The following is a 14,029-nucleotide window of genomic DNA, read 5'->3' on the forward strand; positions in this document are numbered from 1 at the left end:
AGTTCCTGGCCTGCTTCCTCATCTCATCTTGTAGAACCAAAAGTCCCGAGGAGTCTCCCAGTCGGTCCCAAGCCTCTCTCTTCCAAAACTCTTGCAAAGGGCCCACAAAGGGTGGAAAGCACCGGAGGCTTCTCACCCTCCCCAAACCACGATCTTCCTCCTCCGTCAGAAACGCTCCAGCAATCCCCTCTCCTCGCCGCCACCCTCCACTTTCCAGAGGCCCAGAGGCGCCGGGTGGCGAAAGGTGAAGAAATTCAGTCTGAAGGCATCTGATCTGCCTTTTCTCCCGGGGCTTCGTCTCCCGGCGACCCTCGGCCGATGCCCTCCAACCAAGCGCGCTCTCCTCTTCCTCCCGACCTCCGCCCGCTGCCAGCTGGGCTCCTGAGATGCCGGATCTCGCCGGGCGACAGCGTGGAAGCGTCTGCCGGGAATGAAGTCCGCGTGAGCAGAGGAGGTGGAGAAAGAAGGGAAGGAGGAGGAGGAGGACCCAACGAGCCAGCCGGCTGAGTAAGGCGCCCCTCCTCCTCCTCCTCCTCCTCGCTTCACCTGCAGTCCCAGGTGGCCCCGCCCGCCTTCCGACGGTCCCTGTTCCTGCCTGCCCCACGCGGGGCTCTCGCGGTGCCAAAACCTGCCGGCTCCGGAGGGCAGGCAGGAAACTGACTCACCGCCCCAGTCGGAGCTTGGCTCTTCCACGTCAGGCCAGGCCAGGTTGGGGGGGGGGGACTGGGGTGGGCAGAGGCTGGCCGGACAGCTGGCAGACTTTGGCCTCCCGAGCGCAGAAGGCAGCCGGCCTCTTTCCCAACCACGGGCAAAGTTTCCCTTTCTTCCTTACAAACAGCAGGAGGGGCGAGGATCCACCAAGCTTGAGGGGGGGCGGGGGGGGAGAAGAGTCGCAGCCCCCTGGAATGCCCAGGGAGGGAGGGAGGGAGCGGCCTTTCTCACGTTGGCTCTGCCCTCTTCGTTACACCGGTGCGCTCCAGGTCGCTTCTATGAAAGGTTGCTGTCGGGGGACTGAGGAACTCCGCCTTTTCTATGCCCCCCCCCGCCCCCAATTTGGAGCAGCATCCCCCGGAGACCCGCGTGGCCTCCTCCCTCCTGGGGTTGCCCAAACACCCCGACGTTGCTTCCAAGCCTGGGCTTCACATTTGGATTGCGCTGTTTTGTGCTTGTGTTGGAACGGTTGTGGTTTTCCCCAATCCGGGCTGTGTTGTTTCATTTGGTTTGTGTGTTTAATTGTTTTAATTGCTGTTATATTTGCTAAGCGGCTGGAATGGGCAGCTCGATTAAAGGAGGAGGATGCGGATGAGGAAGGCAATGACAAAACCACCCTCAGCCAATTGCAAAAGGCATTTTTACCTCCTGACATCCTCCGAGGAGACCTTGAATGTTTATTAAACAACAACATCTGTCTGTCCCGAGTCCTTCGATAGGTGGAGAGAAGGGCCAGCTCCAGTCTAAACATCTGGCTGACTCTGTAACCCACAACAACAACAACAACCACGGGATTTGGGTTGCAGCTTCCCTGGGGAAGCTGGGGCCACATTTTCTGTCTCCCCTTCCTTTCTTGAGCAATACCCCCTCACCCACCTTCTCTGTCTAGGGCAGGAGGGCAAGCGCATTGCTCGGGATGGATCCTGACCATCACTGGTGTTTAGAGACCTTCTGCTTATGGTGGTGTGGGTGGGTGGGTGTCTGTGGCCCTTCTTGCAATGCGTGCAGGAGGCTGGGGAAGGTTTCTTGGTGTGATATCCATGGTTGTGTTGGGCTCCTACGGAAGTTGCTGTTCTCGCCTTGGATGTCTAATATAATAATCCCTAATGAGGCCCCATTAGTATTATGACTTGGGCTAGCTAATTATCAGGCGGAGTCTGGGAGCTCCTTATTTTCAGACGAAATAATTTCATGAAAACCCTTTGAGAATTATGTCTTACTTCATCAGATCCTGTGGCCCCTCCGCAGATATAATGAAGACAGATGTAGTTTGTTTGTTTATTTATTCACGGACCTAGGCTTAAAAAACACTCGGCTCCCTCAGACACCAGGTGCTTTACATAAGAAAAAAGCCATAACAAGAAAGAAAGAAAAAGAAATAAATTATATGTATCCAGAGAGTATAATATGACAGAACAAAATACCAGAAAGGGACTCTGGATGGGATGCCACTGATTTTGGCCTCTGGGTCTCGGGAGCAGGTGGGTCTTTCCCAAGGGGGCAGCCTATGACTGGAGGCCCAGTAAGTTGAGGGTCCCTCGCGTTTGTGTGGATTTCAGATGCTGTTGGATGTGTTGATCCGGAACAATGCGCTCAAGTCTGTGGAACAGAAGTTGGATGTGCCAACATCGCCTATCCCAAATTGGTGATGGAACTCATGCCCAGCGGTAGGTGGAGACCGGATGGTGTCACTTGCCTTTATAGAGGTGGCTTCATACCGCAAGTGGCCTTCCTCTCCTTCTTCTTCTTCTCCTCCCCAAATTTAGTGGTTGCGTTGAACATCTGACTTTTCCACAACCTCCCAGGTCTACGGGGTTTAATGGTGGCAGTGATGATGGCCGCCCTCATGTCGTCCCTGACGTCCATCTTCAACAGCAGCAGTGCCCTCTTCACCATGGACATCTGGAGGAAGGTCCGGCAGGAGGCCAGTGAGAAGGAGCTGCTGCTGGTTGGAAGGTGAGGGCAATGTGGGATTTTGCTTAGGCCATCAGAGAAATCCACAATCCTTTGAAGCCTGCTGTCCCATATTTTGTAGCTAAACCAGCACTGCCTACTTTAGATCTGAAACTTTTGCAGAAGTTTGGTAGAATATCAAGGGAGGCAGGCTTGTCTACAGCAGCCCAGTGAGGGCTGAGCAAGCCAGATATCCATGAATGTTGGCTAGCTGTTGGACGAGGAGGAGAAAACAGGAAACTGAGATCAGAGACGGGGGATCAAATTCATCTCCAGCTTGGCACATCTGGGGTTTGTCCCTGGGATCCTATTGAAGAGGGAAGTTGAAGAGTCAAAGGCAACCTTGATGGGATGCTGAAGAGACAAGCCATGTTTCAGCTGCCTTATCAAAACTGTGGTTTTTAAAATCTGGGCCAAAGCAACAACGGTTCAGCCTCATGTCATTGGCCAAAAAGAAAAGGGAGGGCCAAAATCCAGAGGTGTGAATGTACGTCTTCCAAAAACATACTAGATGCAAGCTTGGAAAGATGGTGGGATTTCCAGTCTGTAGGGAAGGCACCACATTGGGCAAAACTATTTTAGCTTCAGTCCCAGGTTGGAATTCTTCTCATCTTCCTCTTCTTCTCCTGGGTAATTTTCCAGTCTCCCCCGCCACTCAGTTTCTCTTCCTGTAAAATGGGCTCAGCAATCTCAGCAGCATCTGCTGACTTCAGCGATTGTTTCATTGTTTATGCGACACAGCGAGAGCTCGAGTGATGATTGTCTGAATTGCACACCGATCCTCATCACGATTAATCACCGAGCGATGCCCCATTTCATCGGCCTGTTTGGCAAGCAGGGATTGAGGAAGAGAAGCCGCCAACGTTGTGGCTCTCAGCCCCTGGAATTCATCGCCCTGCAAAATTTCAAACTCTCTCTCTCTCTCTCTCTCTCTCTCTCTCTCTCTCTCTCTCTCTCTCTCTCTCTCTCTCTCTCTCTCTCTCTCCCTCTCTCTCTCTCTCTCTGTGTGTGTGTGTCTCTCTCTCTGTGTGTGTGTGTGTGTGCTAGCTCTATGTTCCCAGGTATTATTGGGTTTCTTTAAAAAAATCTATAAGTTTCTGTTGGATTGATTGGCGGAAGTGCTGTGTTCACCATGAGTGATTACTCTTCATTGTGACTCTATAAATCTGATCTATGGACCATCTCAGGCTGCATGAATTGGACAATGCAGGGTGACAAAATAGCAGAATAAAAGAGTGGGAAGGGACCTTGGAGGTCTTCTAGTCCAACTCCCTGCTCAAGAGGAGACCCTAGACCAGGGATGGCTAACCTTTTTGCTGTCGCGTGCCAAAAGTGGGGGGGGGGAGCATGAGGAGGTCATGCGTGGATGTGCCCACACCCATAATTCAATGTACCCTGCCCTGTGCATTTGCGGGTGATCCCCCCACACTCCCCACGCTTTTGGCATGCGATGGCACGGTGGGCCCAGTAGGTCCGTTTTTCACCCTCCCCAGGCTCCAGGGGCTTTCTTGGAGCCTGGGGAGGGTGAAAATGGCCTTCCATCCTCCCCAGAGGCTGGAAACAGCCCGTTTCCCAATTTCTGTGGGCTCAGAAGGCCCGAAAGTCAGCTAGCTGGTGCACACATGTGCACTGGAGCTGAGCTAGGGCAATGCTCGCATGCCCACCGATATGGATCTGCGTGCCACTGTGGCACGCATGCCATAGGTTCGTCATCATGGCCCTATACCATTCCGGACAAATGGTTATCTGCTCTCTTCCAGTGATGGAGCAGCCACGATTTCTGGAGGCAAGGAGTTCCACGGGTTAATTGTTCTCACTGTCAGGAAATTTTTCCTTTGAACTCACTGTAAGCTTTCTTTACCAATAATATTGTGAGATCTCCTAGATTTCTTGTATTTATCTCACCTTCAAGCTGCCCTTTTAAGAATGGCTAGTCCTCGGCTTACGATGACAACGGGGCCCAGAATTCCCATTGCTAAGCAAGGAGGTTTTGCAGTGAATCATGCCGGATTTTAGGACCTTTTTTACCATGGTTGTTAAGCGAATCCCTGCGGCTGTTGAGTGAATCATGCATTCATTAAGCAAATCCAGCTTCCCCTCCCCCCGACTCTGCTTGCCGGAGGTCTGCTAGGAAAATTGCAAAGATTGTGATCACGTGACCCCTGACTTGGGGATGCTACAACGGTCATAAGCGCAAGTCTGATCATGAGCCACTTTTTTCAGTGCTTTTGCAACTTTGAACTGTCACTAAACGAATTGTTGTGAGTAGAAGACTCCCTGTGGCTAATGTGAGCCATGAAGATAGTTAATGTTAAGCAGGAAAACGGGGTGCAGATATTTCGAATTAAACCCAGCTCCCCGTTTCAGGGCTTCTGCAGGAGGCCTGCTTTTCCCGAGGGGCGCAGTCCTGCTGGTTTACTTTGCCCTCCTCGGGCAGCTGATCTGCGCAGGGCACGGCTGTCGTGGCACGATTTGCAGGGCAAACAATCCCATCACCCGAGCGAGTGGCAGCAGGTTGGACTCTCCCCAGCAGAGCCGGATTGCATTGGGCAAGGTGTGCCCCTCTGTGACTTAATTGTTTTCCTCTTTTGTCTCTTTGCGGCTTATCGCTTCGCTTGTGATGTGCAGAGAGGGACCGGGATGTCAGCTGGGTGCAACCGGGCGAGAAAAAGAAAGCTGTGGGAGAGGGGCACGCCCGTGCTTTAGCCGAATTCCTCGGGGGTTTCACAATGTTGAACCGGGCAAGGGGAAGGGCCGAGGTGCCAGGCTTCCTCTCTGCTGGTGGAGACCGGGAAGTGGGGGGGGGGAGAGAGTTGAGGAGGGCCCCCTCCGCCTATCACAGAGGCTCCGGCAGAACTCGGTTTGTGACGAGGGATCAGGAGTCTAAGTGGCACCTCTGTGCTCTGGCATCTCGCTTGATCCCTCTGGGAAATCGGGTGATTTCCGTGCAGGAAGGCATCACAGGATGGCTTAAGAGAGAGAGAGAGAGAGAGAGAGACTGATGAGTGGGGCAAAAGCAAAAATTATATCACCAATTATTGTGTTTAACTGGGGGTGGGCCTACCAGCCAAGTTTGAAATATTTACAAAGAGTTCTCAACTTGCATTCATTTAGTGACCGTTCAAAGTTACAATGGCACTGAAAAAAGTGACTTAGGACTGGTCCTCACATTTACGACTGTCATAGCATCCCTGTGGCCATGTGCAGAGGTGGGTTTCAGCAGGTTCTGACCAGTTCTGGAGAACCGGTAGCGGAAATTTTGAGTAGTTCGGAGAACCGGTAGTAAAAATTCTGACTGGCCCCGCCCCCATCTCTCCTCTGCCTCTGGAGTCCCAGCTGATCAGGAGGAAATGGGGATTTTGCAGTAACCTTCCCCTGCCACGCCCACCAAGCCACGCCCACAGAACGGTAGTAAAAATTTTTGAAACCCAACCCCGGCCATGTGGTCAGAATTTGGGCGCTTGGAAACTGGCATGCATCCTGACGTGATCGCCATGAGTCATCCTTCCATCCAAAACCAATGGGAGAAGTCATATTTGCTTAATGACCGTGCGATTCACTTAACAACTGGTTGAAAAAAAGGTCATAAAATGAGGCGCGACTCATGTAACCGTCACCTTGCATGGCAGTGGTGGTCGTACGCTGAGAACAGCCTGTATTCTTCCTCTTTGGAATCAAAAGGCCTCACAAACCCCATCGCCCCCAGTGGGAGTGGCAGGGGAAGATGGGACTTGTAGTCCCACGAGGCCAAGTTGGGGACAGCTGCTCCCCTTTAGCAGGAGCCCTTCCTGCCCCCCTTCCGTATCCAGGGAGGATGCCATTGGCTGAAGCTGCCAGGTGGGGACCGAGTCCTGGGTTGCCATGGGGAAGCCGCAAACAGCCCCACTTGGAAAAACGGAGATCCTGTCTCGGCAGGCCTCCTCCCCAGGGAACCCAAAAGCTCCGCTTCTCCTTATAAGGATGAGGCGTCTCTTCCTTCTCTTCCTTTTTGTCTACATGATCAATAGCCTTGCGTCATCTTCCCCCCTCCCCCCCTCGGGGAGTGGCACGCAAGGAGGACGGGGCTGGAAGCCAAAGAGGAAGGGAGTGGGTCATTCCAGGACTGGATCCGTGGCAGGACTGGGGCTCTGCGGCCACGACTCCCTTTGTGTGCCACGGGTGGCCCGTTCAATCTCCTGGGGGAGACCAGCAGGGTTGCTTGAAGTGGGGCTGGTGAAGTGCAGCTCTGGCCCCGAAGGAGGAACCTTTGAGGCGAAGCATCTCTGCCCCCCTGTTGCTTCTGCTGGGACCCTCCCAGTCCGAGGGAGGGGCGTTATTAGCTATCAGAAGCCTCCCTTCTTAGAATTGATTGGTGGCCTTGAGCTGGGGCTGTAGACCTGAGTGGTTAGACACCAGACGGTGCCTTCTCAAGGGTGGGGGTGGTGCTGGCGACCCACCTACCTGTGGCTCTCTTGCCAGGCTGAACCACGGCTCCCTGCACCCCAACCCCCCCCCCCCATTGTGGAATCCATCCTTCGTTGGGGGTGAACCTCCAGCTGTTCCAACCTCTGGAACAGGCTGTGATGACCTCAGGCACCTCATGGCCTCCTGGTGCCAAGAGGGCCAGTGATGTTTTCCTGCCTCTGCTCGTGTTCAAGTCTTCTTCTCCTTGCCTGTTTGCCTCCCTGGGCCTGGAGAACTTTCCTGTTTTTAATGCTGATGGAGAAATACCTGCAGTGGGCAGAACTGGGCCACGGCCCTGGCTTGGCTTTGAAAGAAGCGGGAGGGTGTGATCTTGACTCGCCCAAAGGCTGGGAGATGGATGGGCAGTTATGCCAAAGCGCCTTTCTCCAGGACTTGGCGGCCGTTTGAGGACAGCCCTGCGGAGTTGGCTAACCTAGCGGGTCAATTAAAAAGCCTGCTTGGCGCTTTCTCATCCTATGCTCCGAACGGTAATAATCAGAATTATTAAGCTGTCAAACCTTCAAGAAGGTTCTCCACCCAACACTGTCCAGGTGTACTGGACTGCAAACGCTCACCTGCCAATTAGCCTCCTTTGTTTCTAAATGGTTATATCAAAATTTCTCAATCTTAGCAACTTTAAGACTGTGGACTTCAACTCCCAGAATTCCCCAGGCTTCAACTCCCCAGAATTCCCCATGGCTGGCTGGGGGATTCTGGGAGTTGAAGTCCACACGTCTTAAAGTTGAGAAAGGCTGGTTTATACCTTCTTTGGTCTTCCAGAAAAGCTTACATCCAGACATTTAAATGTCTAGAAAGTTTAAATTTTAAAAAGTTAACTGCCTAATTGCTTCCGGAATTGGGGAAAGCATTTCTGTCTGCAGCCATCCCTGGCCATAAGGTGTTTTCCATAGAACAACAGGAAGCTGCCAAGGTGACTATTCAAAATTAGGTAACAAAGACATTTATGTTTGCACTAACGATGTGCGTTTCTCATTTACCTGCCTCGCCCTGCCATCGTTTCCCTTTTTGCTGTTCCAAAAATTTCATGCCGGGCTTCGGCACCGAGGCCCTTTCCCTGAAATGCTGATTTTTCAAGGTTGAGTTGAAAAGACAAGAGTCGACTTTACGTCTCTGCAGTTTCTCTCCTTAGTAATTTTCCTTCTTTTTGCCAGGAGAGCTACCAGAATAAGGGGATGCTTTAATTAAGGTCTGATTGGCTTTTTTGGCCCGAGGTATAAATAAAGAGTGATATCATAACGATGTGCCTGGACTTGTTTGCTTTTTCTTCTATTTATCATGGTTTTTCTCAGTGCTGATGGTGCGTTGCGAGGATTTGTGGATTTTGCATGGTGTGGGTGGAATGCCTTAGCCTCTTTTTCTTTGGTGGCTTCCCAGAATTTGGTGGACCTCCTGGTGGGGATCAGAAGCCATGAGACACCTTTCCTGACTGGGGCGTTGTTGAGTGATATCTTCAAAGGTGTTAATAAGCTTTACATCTGAATTCCTTCCGCAGTGACTCTCATGCCATAACGCTTGGGAGAAGCAGGTGACACAGTCACTTCCGAATTTGGGTGCCATGAGTGGGTTCGGTTAGGGTTGCCGCTGAAATCCAGAGTGAGTCAGCTGAGTTTCCACCAGGTTGCAAAATCCAGTTGCAAGGGGACGTGGGTGTGCTCAGAAGGGTGTGTCAACCCTCTGAGGTAGTCCAGTCTGGGAAACTGACATCATGAAGGCTACTTTGATTGTAAGGATGGAAGAACAGAACTTTGCAAGGCTGAAAGAGCTTCCATTCCCCCCCTTTTGCTTTTCCTTCTCAGACAACTTGGGAAGGTCATTTCTGAGACGCTTTCTCAAATTACACTTCTGGGTTGGATTCAGATTTGGTTTTATCAGGTGGTTCTCTGGGCTGTCACTCTCACAGCCCTTTCCATCTCCTTCCTGGAACGGATGTCAGATGTTCAGGGTTGGCTGGGTCCTGTCCCTTATTTAGTTATTCAAGATTATCCTTGATTTATTTTAATGTAAAGAGATAAAGAGGAAAAATTATACAGGGGGAGGGATGGGTTTAAGCTTGTTTACTAGTGTTATTAGTTATGAGTATATAATAGGGAAGTCTGGGGGGGGAGGGTTAGGGAGGGTTAGGGAGGGTTTGGGGAGGGAGGTGGGGGGGTGTGAAAAAAGGGGTGAAAATCTAATTGTAAAACTTTTGCAATAAAAAAAAAAAGATTATCCTTGATTTTGCAGAAGTACGTGAAATCTTAAGGAAATAGAAACCTTCAAATAAGTGAACACTTTAGTGAAGCTGGAGTATTGCTCGGTGGTGTTCAAGTGTTATTTGAGTTGGGGGAAACCTTTCTAATCAGGAAGGTGGAGAGAAGAAAGGAGAAAAGAAGGGAGAAAGAAAAGGAGAAGGAGAAGGAAGCAAGGAGGAGGAGGAGAAGGAAAGAAAAGAAAAGAAGGGAGAAAGAAGAATGGAAAGGGAAGGAGAAGGAAGCAATGAAGAAGGAGAAAGCAGAAGGAAAGGGAAGGAAGGGAAGGGAGAAAAGATGAGAAGGAAAAAGAAAAAGGAGAAAGAATAAAAGAAGGGAGAAAGGAGAAGGAAAGAGAAGGAAAAGGAGAAAAAGGAAGGAGAAGAAGGAGAAGGAAGAAGGGAAGGAGAAAGGAGGAGAAGGATGCTTATTGCACTTAATGACCATTCCAGGAACAAAAATGATCCTCAGCAGAGACACTGGATCCCACAAACTTTCCTGGCAGATCGGACAGAATCCCTGGAATAGTCCACCTTCGAGGATCCTGCTGTGACCCCCCTTTTTGTAGCCCCTGGCCTGGGGTGATTCGGGAGGGTGGAAAACGGGGAAGGGGAGCCGATGGGAAGTGTCTTTGCTGCTTTGGCAGGGTGGTGACCGTCGTCCTGGTGGCGGTGAGTGTGGTGTGGCTGCCCATCCTGCAGAGCTCCAACAGTGGTCAACTCTTCATCTACATTCAGTCGGTCACCAGCTACCTGGCCCCTCCCGTCACTGCTGTCTTTCTCCTGGCTGTCTTTTGGAAGAGAGCCAACGAGCAGGTGATTCTGTGTGTGTGTGTGTGTGTGTGTGTGTGTGTGTGTGTGTGTGTGTGCATGCCTTCAAGAGTGCCAAGCCTCTGGCTGGAGAGGCGAAACCAATCCATGCAGCAATTTGCACACCTGGCCAGTGTACAAAACCATCAGCCCCAGTTCAGGAGAGCCTTGTGGTGTGTGGGATGGTTGTTATGGGAGGCTGGCCTTGGAGAGGATGGTGGCTGTGCTTGGCTCACCTGGATTTAGAGCGAAAGGTGCATGAACCCCAATGAATGACTCTTCCCGTAGCTGTCAGCGTTCCAGAAAAACCCCCAACTCCAATTAAAAACTCCGAGGCAAGCATTTTGTCAAAGTTCCATTTATTAGACTAGGTATACAGGCACATCTGGGAAAACCCAAATCTGAGAGGTCCGGGTTTTCCCTCAGTAAATCAAAAACCCCCCAAACCATCCCCTCAATCCTCAGTTGATCCCATGCCCCAATCACCATCCGTCCCGTCTCGAGACCTCACTCCCACCACTCCTTCTCCAGATGCAGGGTCGGCCTGGCCTTGACCGCCAGGAAGAATGCTATGATGTCTACAGGCAACCCCTCTACTAAATCCCCCCTCCTCCTTTCCCACACAGGAGAAGGTGGCAGCATGGAAGCTTCCGGCCTAAGATGGCTTCCAAAGCTGACAGTAGCCTTGGTTGGGGAATGCTGGCTGGGGAATTCTGGGAGCTGAAGTCCACAAGTCTTAACATTGCCGAAGTGGGACACCCCTAGTCTAGGCCAGGGGTCTCCAACCTTGGCAACTTTAAGACCTGTGGACTTCAACTCCCAGCTTCAGTGGCTGAGGAATTCTGGAAGTTGAAGTCCACAGGTCTCCAAGGTTGGAGACTCCCGGTCTAGACGGTCTTGGATTTCTTGTGCAGGGGGCCTTTTGGGGCCTGATGGTGGGGCTGGCAGTGGGGCTGAGCCGGATGGTCTTGGAGTTTGCCTACCCCGTCCCCCGCTGTGGCGTCCTGGACCATCGACCTTCGGTTATGAGGGACCTACATTACCTCCACGTCGCTCCCCTGCTGTGTCTCCTGACTGCGGGCATCGTGGTGGGCATCAGCTGCCTGACGCCGCCCCCGTCTGAAGCCCAGGTGAGTACAGGAAGATGGGATGGCGGAACCCATGGAGGTCAAGAAAGCTGGGGGCATCCGTGGAGGTGCCCCATGGAGCCTGAGGGCCAAATCTTCTCCCTTGGGGTTCTGGGATAGTGGCAGAGCATTTGGGGGCAGGGAGGGGACTTGGGGGCTACATCTGGTCCCACCGCTCGGAGGGGGAGAGGCAAACTTGCTCTCCAGGCTGGATCCATGCCTGATGCTCCATCAGCTGACTCAGAGAAGGGCTTGGTTATGTCTCTGGCTGAGCTGAAACCACAACTGAGAAGCCGCGTGGCTGGGGACGCTGAGCTTCAGAGCTTTCGACCGGCCACGCCACGGCTGAGCGCGATGAGTGAGCCTCCCCGGCATTCCTGCGCTGGCGGGAGGGAGACAGGGGTGAACCTGCCCCTCCCATGAGTGAGTCCGCTCCCCCTTCCCCGTCTTTGAAACAACCACCTCCCCAAACAATGCGGCCTTTTGCACAGAGGAGTTCTGGGAATCGACTCTGGGTCCTCTTTTGGGAACCAGCACTGGGTCTGGGGGCTTTTGTGCTCAACGGGAGAGGCAGGCTGGGCTTTTGTCTCTTGGCTTTGAGGAGGGAAAATAGGAGTAAGTGGAAGAGGCTATCAGAAGGAGGTTCTCAGGTGGGAACTGATCCCTTTCCCCTAAAACAGCCCTCCTCTTATTGCCCCAGGCAAGATCCAGCCTACAAGTTGGAAGGGAAAGGAAAGGGAGAGGAAGAGGAAAGGAAGGGAAAGGAAAGGGGAAAGGAAAGAGGGGAGAGGGAGGAGAGGAAGTAAATGGATGAAGAAGGGCAGAGAGAGAGGGAAGGGAAGGGAAAGGAAAGGAAGGGAAGGGAAGGGAAGGATCCATGTTTTATCAGCTGCCACAATTCTATTTTTCTGTTTTGGAAACCATTGCAGATAAAGGACGTGACTTGGTGGACTCGACGGTCCCTGGAGGCGCCTTCATCTGCCCATCTCTCCGGACCCCCGACCCTGCCTGGCATGGAGAAAGGCGGTGGGTCTCTGGGGCAGGGGCCAAACTTCTCTTTGCATCCTAGAGTTGATGCCAAACCAGGCAGTTCTCCTCTGAGGACGAAGACAAAAAAAGTAGGAGCAGTGGTGGACTCAGCCTCCCAGGGACAGAAAGTGACTATCTTTCACTTTGGGGGGGAGGGCACCCAAAGGCCATCCAGTTCCCCCACCCCACCCCGGGCTGAAGGAGGGGAAAGAGAGACAGAGACACCTGCATGTGCCCGGCAGGTTTACAAACCCGTGTTTCCCAGTCCATGGCAAGCAGGAGGCAAACCTCTTGATTGTTCTCCTTGGTGTTCCTACTCTAAGGTGGACTGCTACTGCACATGGAGGTTAGGTGGCAATTATGTCTTGGTAGAGGGCCATCTCTGGGCACCTTAATTTTTACTGTAGGCTTCTCCTTCTCTCCCTGCCAGCTGCCCCAGGAATCCTCCAGCCGGGGTCCTTCAGTACCGAGAGAGACGCTGAAGCTGCCCCAGGGAAGGGTGGCCGGAGCGAGCAGAGGGCAGCTGGCTTCTGGTCCCAGGTCTGCTCAGCCAACGCCGTGATCCTCATCTGCATCAACCTCTTTTTCTACGCTTACTTCGCTTGAAAGAGTTTCTCTGGGGTGGGGCAAGAAGGGTGAAATCAAAGGAAGGGAAGGGTTTGTGTTCCATATGGACTTAAGAGGGGGCTTATGGCTGCTTTTCAATCGATTTCAGCCTCGGGGTTCTTGGCAAAGTGAAGGGACTTTTGGAAAAAGGATCTGGAGGAGGGATATGGAACATTTCTCCAAAGGGGGTTTAAATGGAAAACTTTATTTCACTAGGAGAATTGTTTTCTAGGAATAAAAGAACTGACTTGGGGGCAGGAGAGAGTTCTGAGCAGCAAGGAGTTTGTAGGTCCTGGTTGCCACCTTGCCCGCTGAGAACTCAACGCCTTTTCAAGTAGTGGCACAGAAGATAAAACCCAATAAATCACTTTTTGAAACGTGTGTCTCTGGCAGAGAAGAGCAGCTTAGGAAGATGAGAGCCGCTGTCCCATCTCCTTGGAGGGCCCCTGGGGTGGTCTGAGGGTCACTTAAGAGGCTGAATGGTGGCCGGTCCCCAGCAAGGGAGTCCCACCAGGTGGAAAACAGTTCCAGCCCTACGCAGTCCTTTGGGAGATGCTTTGGGAGCACCTCTGCAGGGAGCTGAGCAAACAGCCGAATTAGGGCAGGTCTCATAAAGATTAGGAGGGCAGCAGAAGGTCAAGGAGGGGACCGCTGGACTTTGTGACCTGCTGGATGATTATCAGCACCTTCATTCCTTGCACCTGGCAGCTGACCAAGAGGGCTGCGGAGCAGAGAGAGCTGGATTGGACAGCAAAATGCTGAGGAAAGGCTTAGAAAGAGAAAGAAACAGGAGGGAAATTCCCCATCTGCTTCCTGAGTCCATAGGCCTGCTGGTGGGAATCACTTTGGCATCCGTAGGATCACTTTGGAGGCTCTTCGCCAAGGTGTGAGATCAAAACTCAGCAAGTCACCCAAACATGTCTGAAGATTTGCAGAAAATCTTCTTCAGCAGTCAAGAGGGGCTCTAAGACCTGGGCAACCGGGGGTGGGTGGGAGGGGGCCGGCATCCAGAGCAGTCTTTCTCAACCTTGGTCACTCTTAAGACTTCAACTCCCAGAATTCCCCAGCCAGCATGCTTCCCAGGGTATCCCTAGGAGGGACC

At 52.3% G+C, this 14,029-nt stretch overlaps 1 protein-coding gene across 1 annotated transcript in view; it reads left to right on the plus strand.

The window, feature by feature from the left end:
* The window catches only part of SLC5A10 (solute carrier family 5 member 10), a 46,007-nt gene extending 32,703 nt beyond the window's left edge, over window positions 1-13,304 (plus strand). Inside the window, exons 10-15 of the mRNA XM_070954855.1 lie at window positions 2,271-2,378; window positions 2,517-2,667; window positions 10,003-10,171; window positions 11,080-11,295; window positions 12,222-12,318; window positions 12,752-13,304. Coding sequence (XP_070810956.1) covers window positions 2,271-2,378; window positions 2,517-2,667; window positions 10,003-10,171; window positions 11,080-11,295; window positions 12,222-12,318; window positions 12,752-12,927 — 917 coding nt within the window. The 3' untranslated portion in view covers window positions 12,928-13,304. The remainder of the gene's footprint in view (window positions 1-2,270; window positions 2,379-2,516; window positions 2,668-10,002; window positions 10,172-11,079; window positions 11,296-12,221; window positions 12,319-12,751) is intronic.
* The last annotated feature ends 725 nt before the right edge of the window (window positions 13,305-14,029 follow it).

This window comes from Pituophis catenifer, unplaced genomic scaffold, assembly GCF_029215685.1.
Source record: "Pituophis catenifer annectens isolate HBS135680 unplaced genomic scaffold, rPitCat1.0.hap2 SCAF_16, whole genome shotgun sequence".
NCBI lineage: Eukaryota > Metazoa > Chordata > Lepidosauria > Squamata > Colubridae > Pituophis > Pituophis catenifer.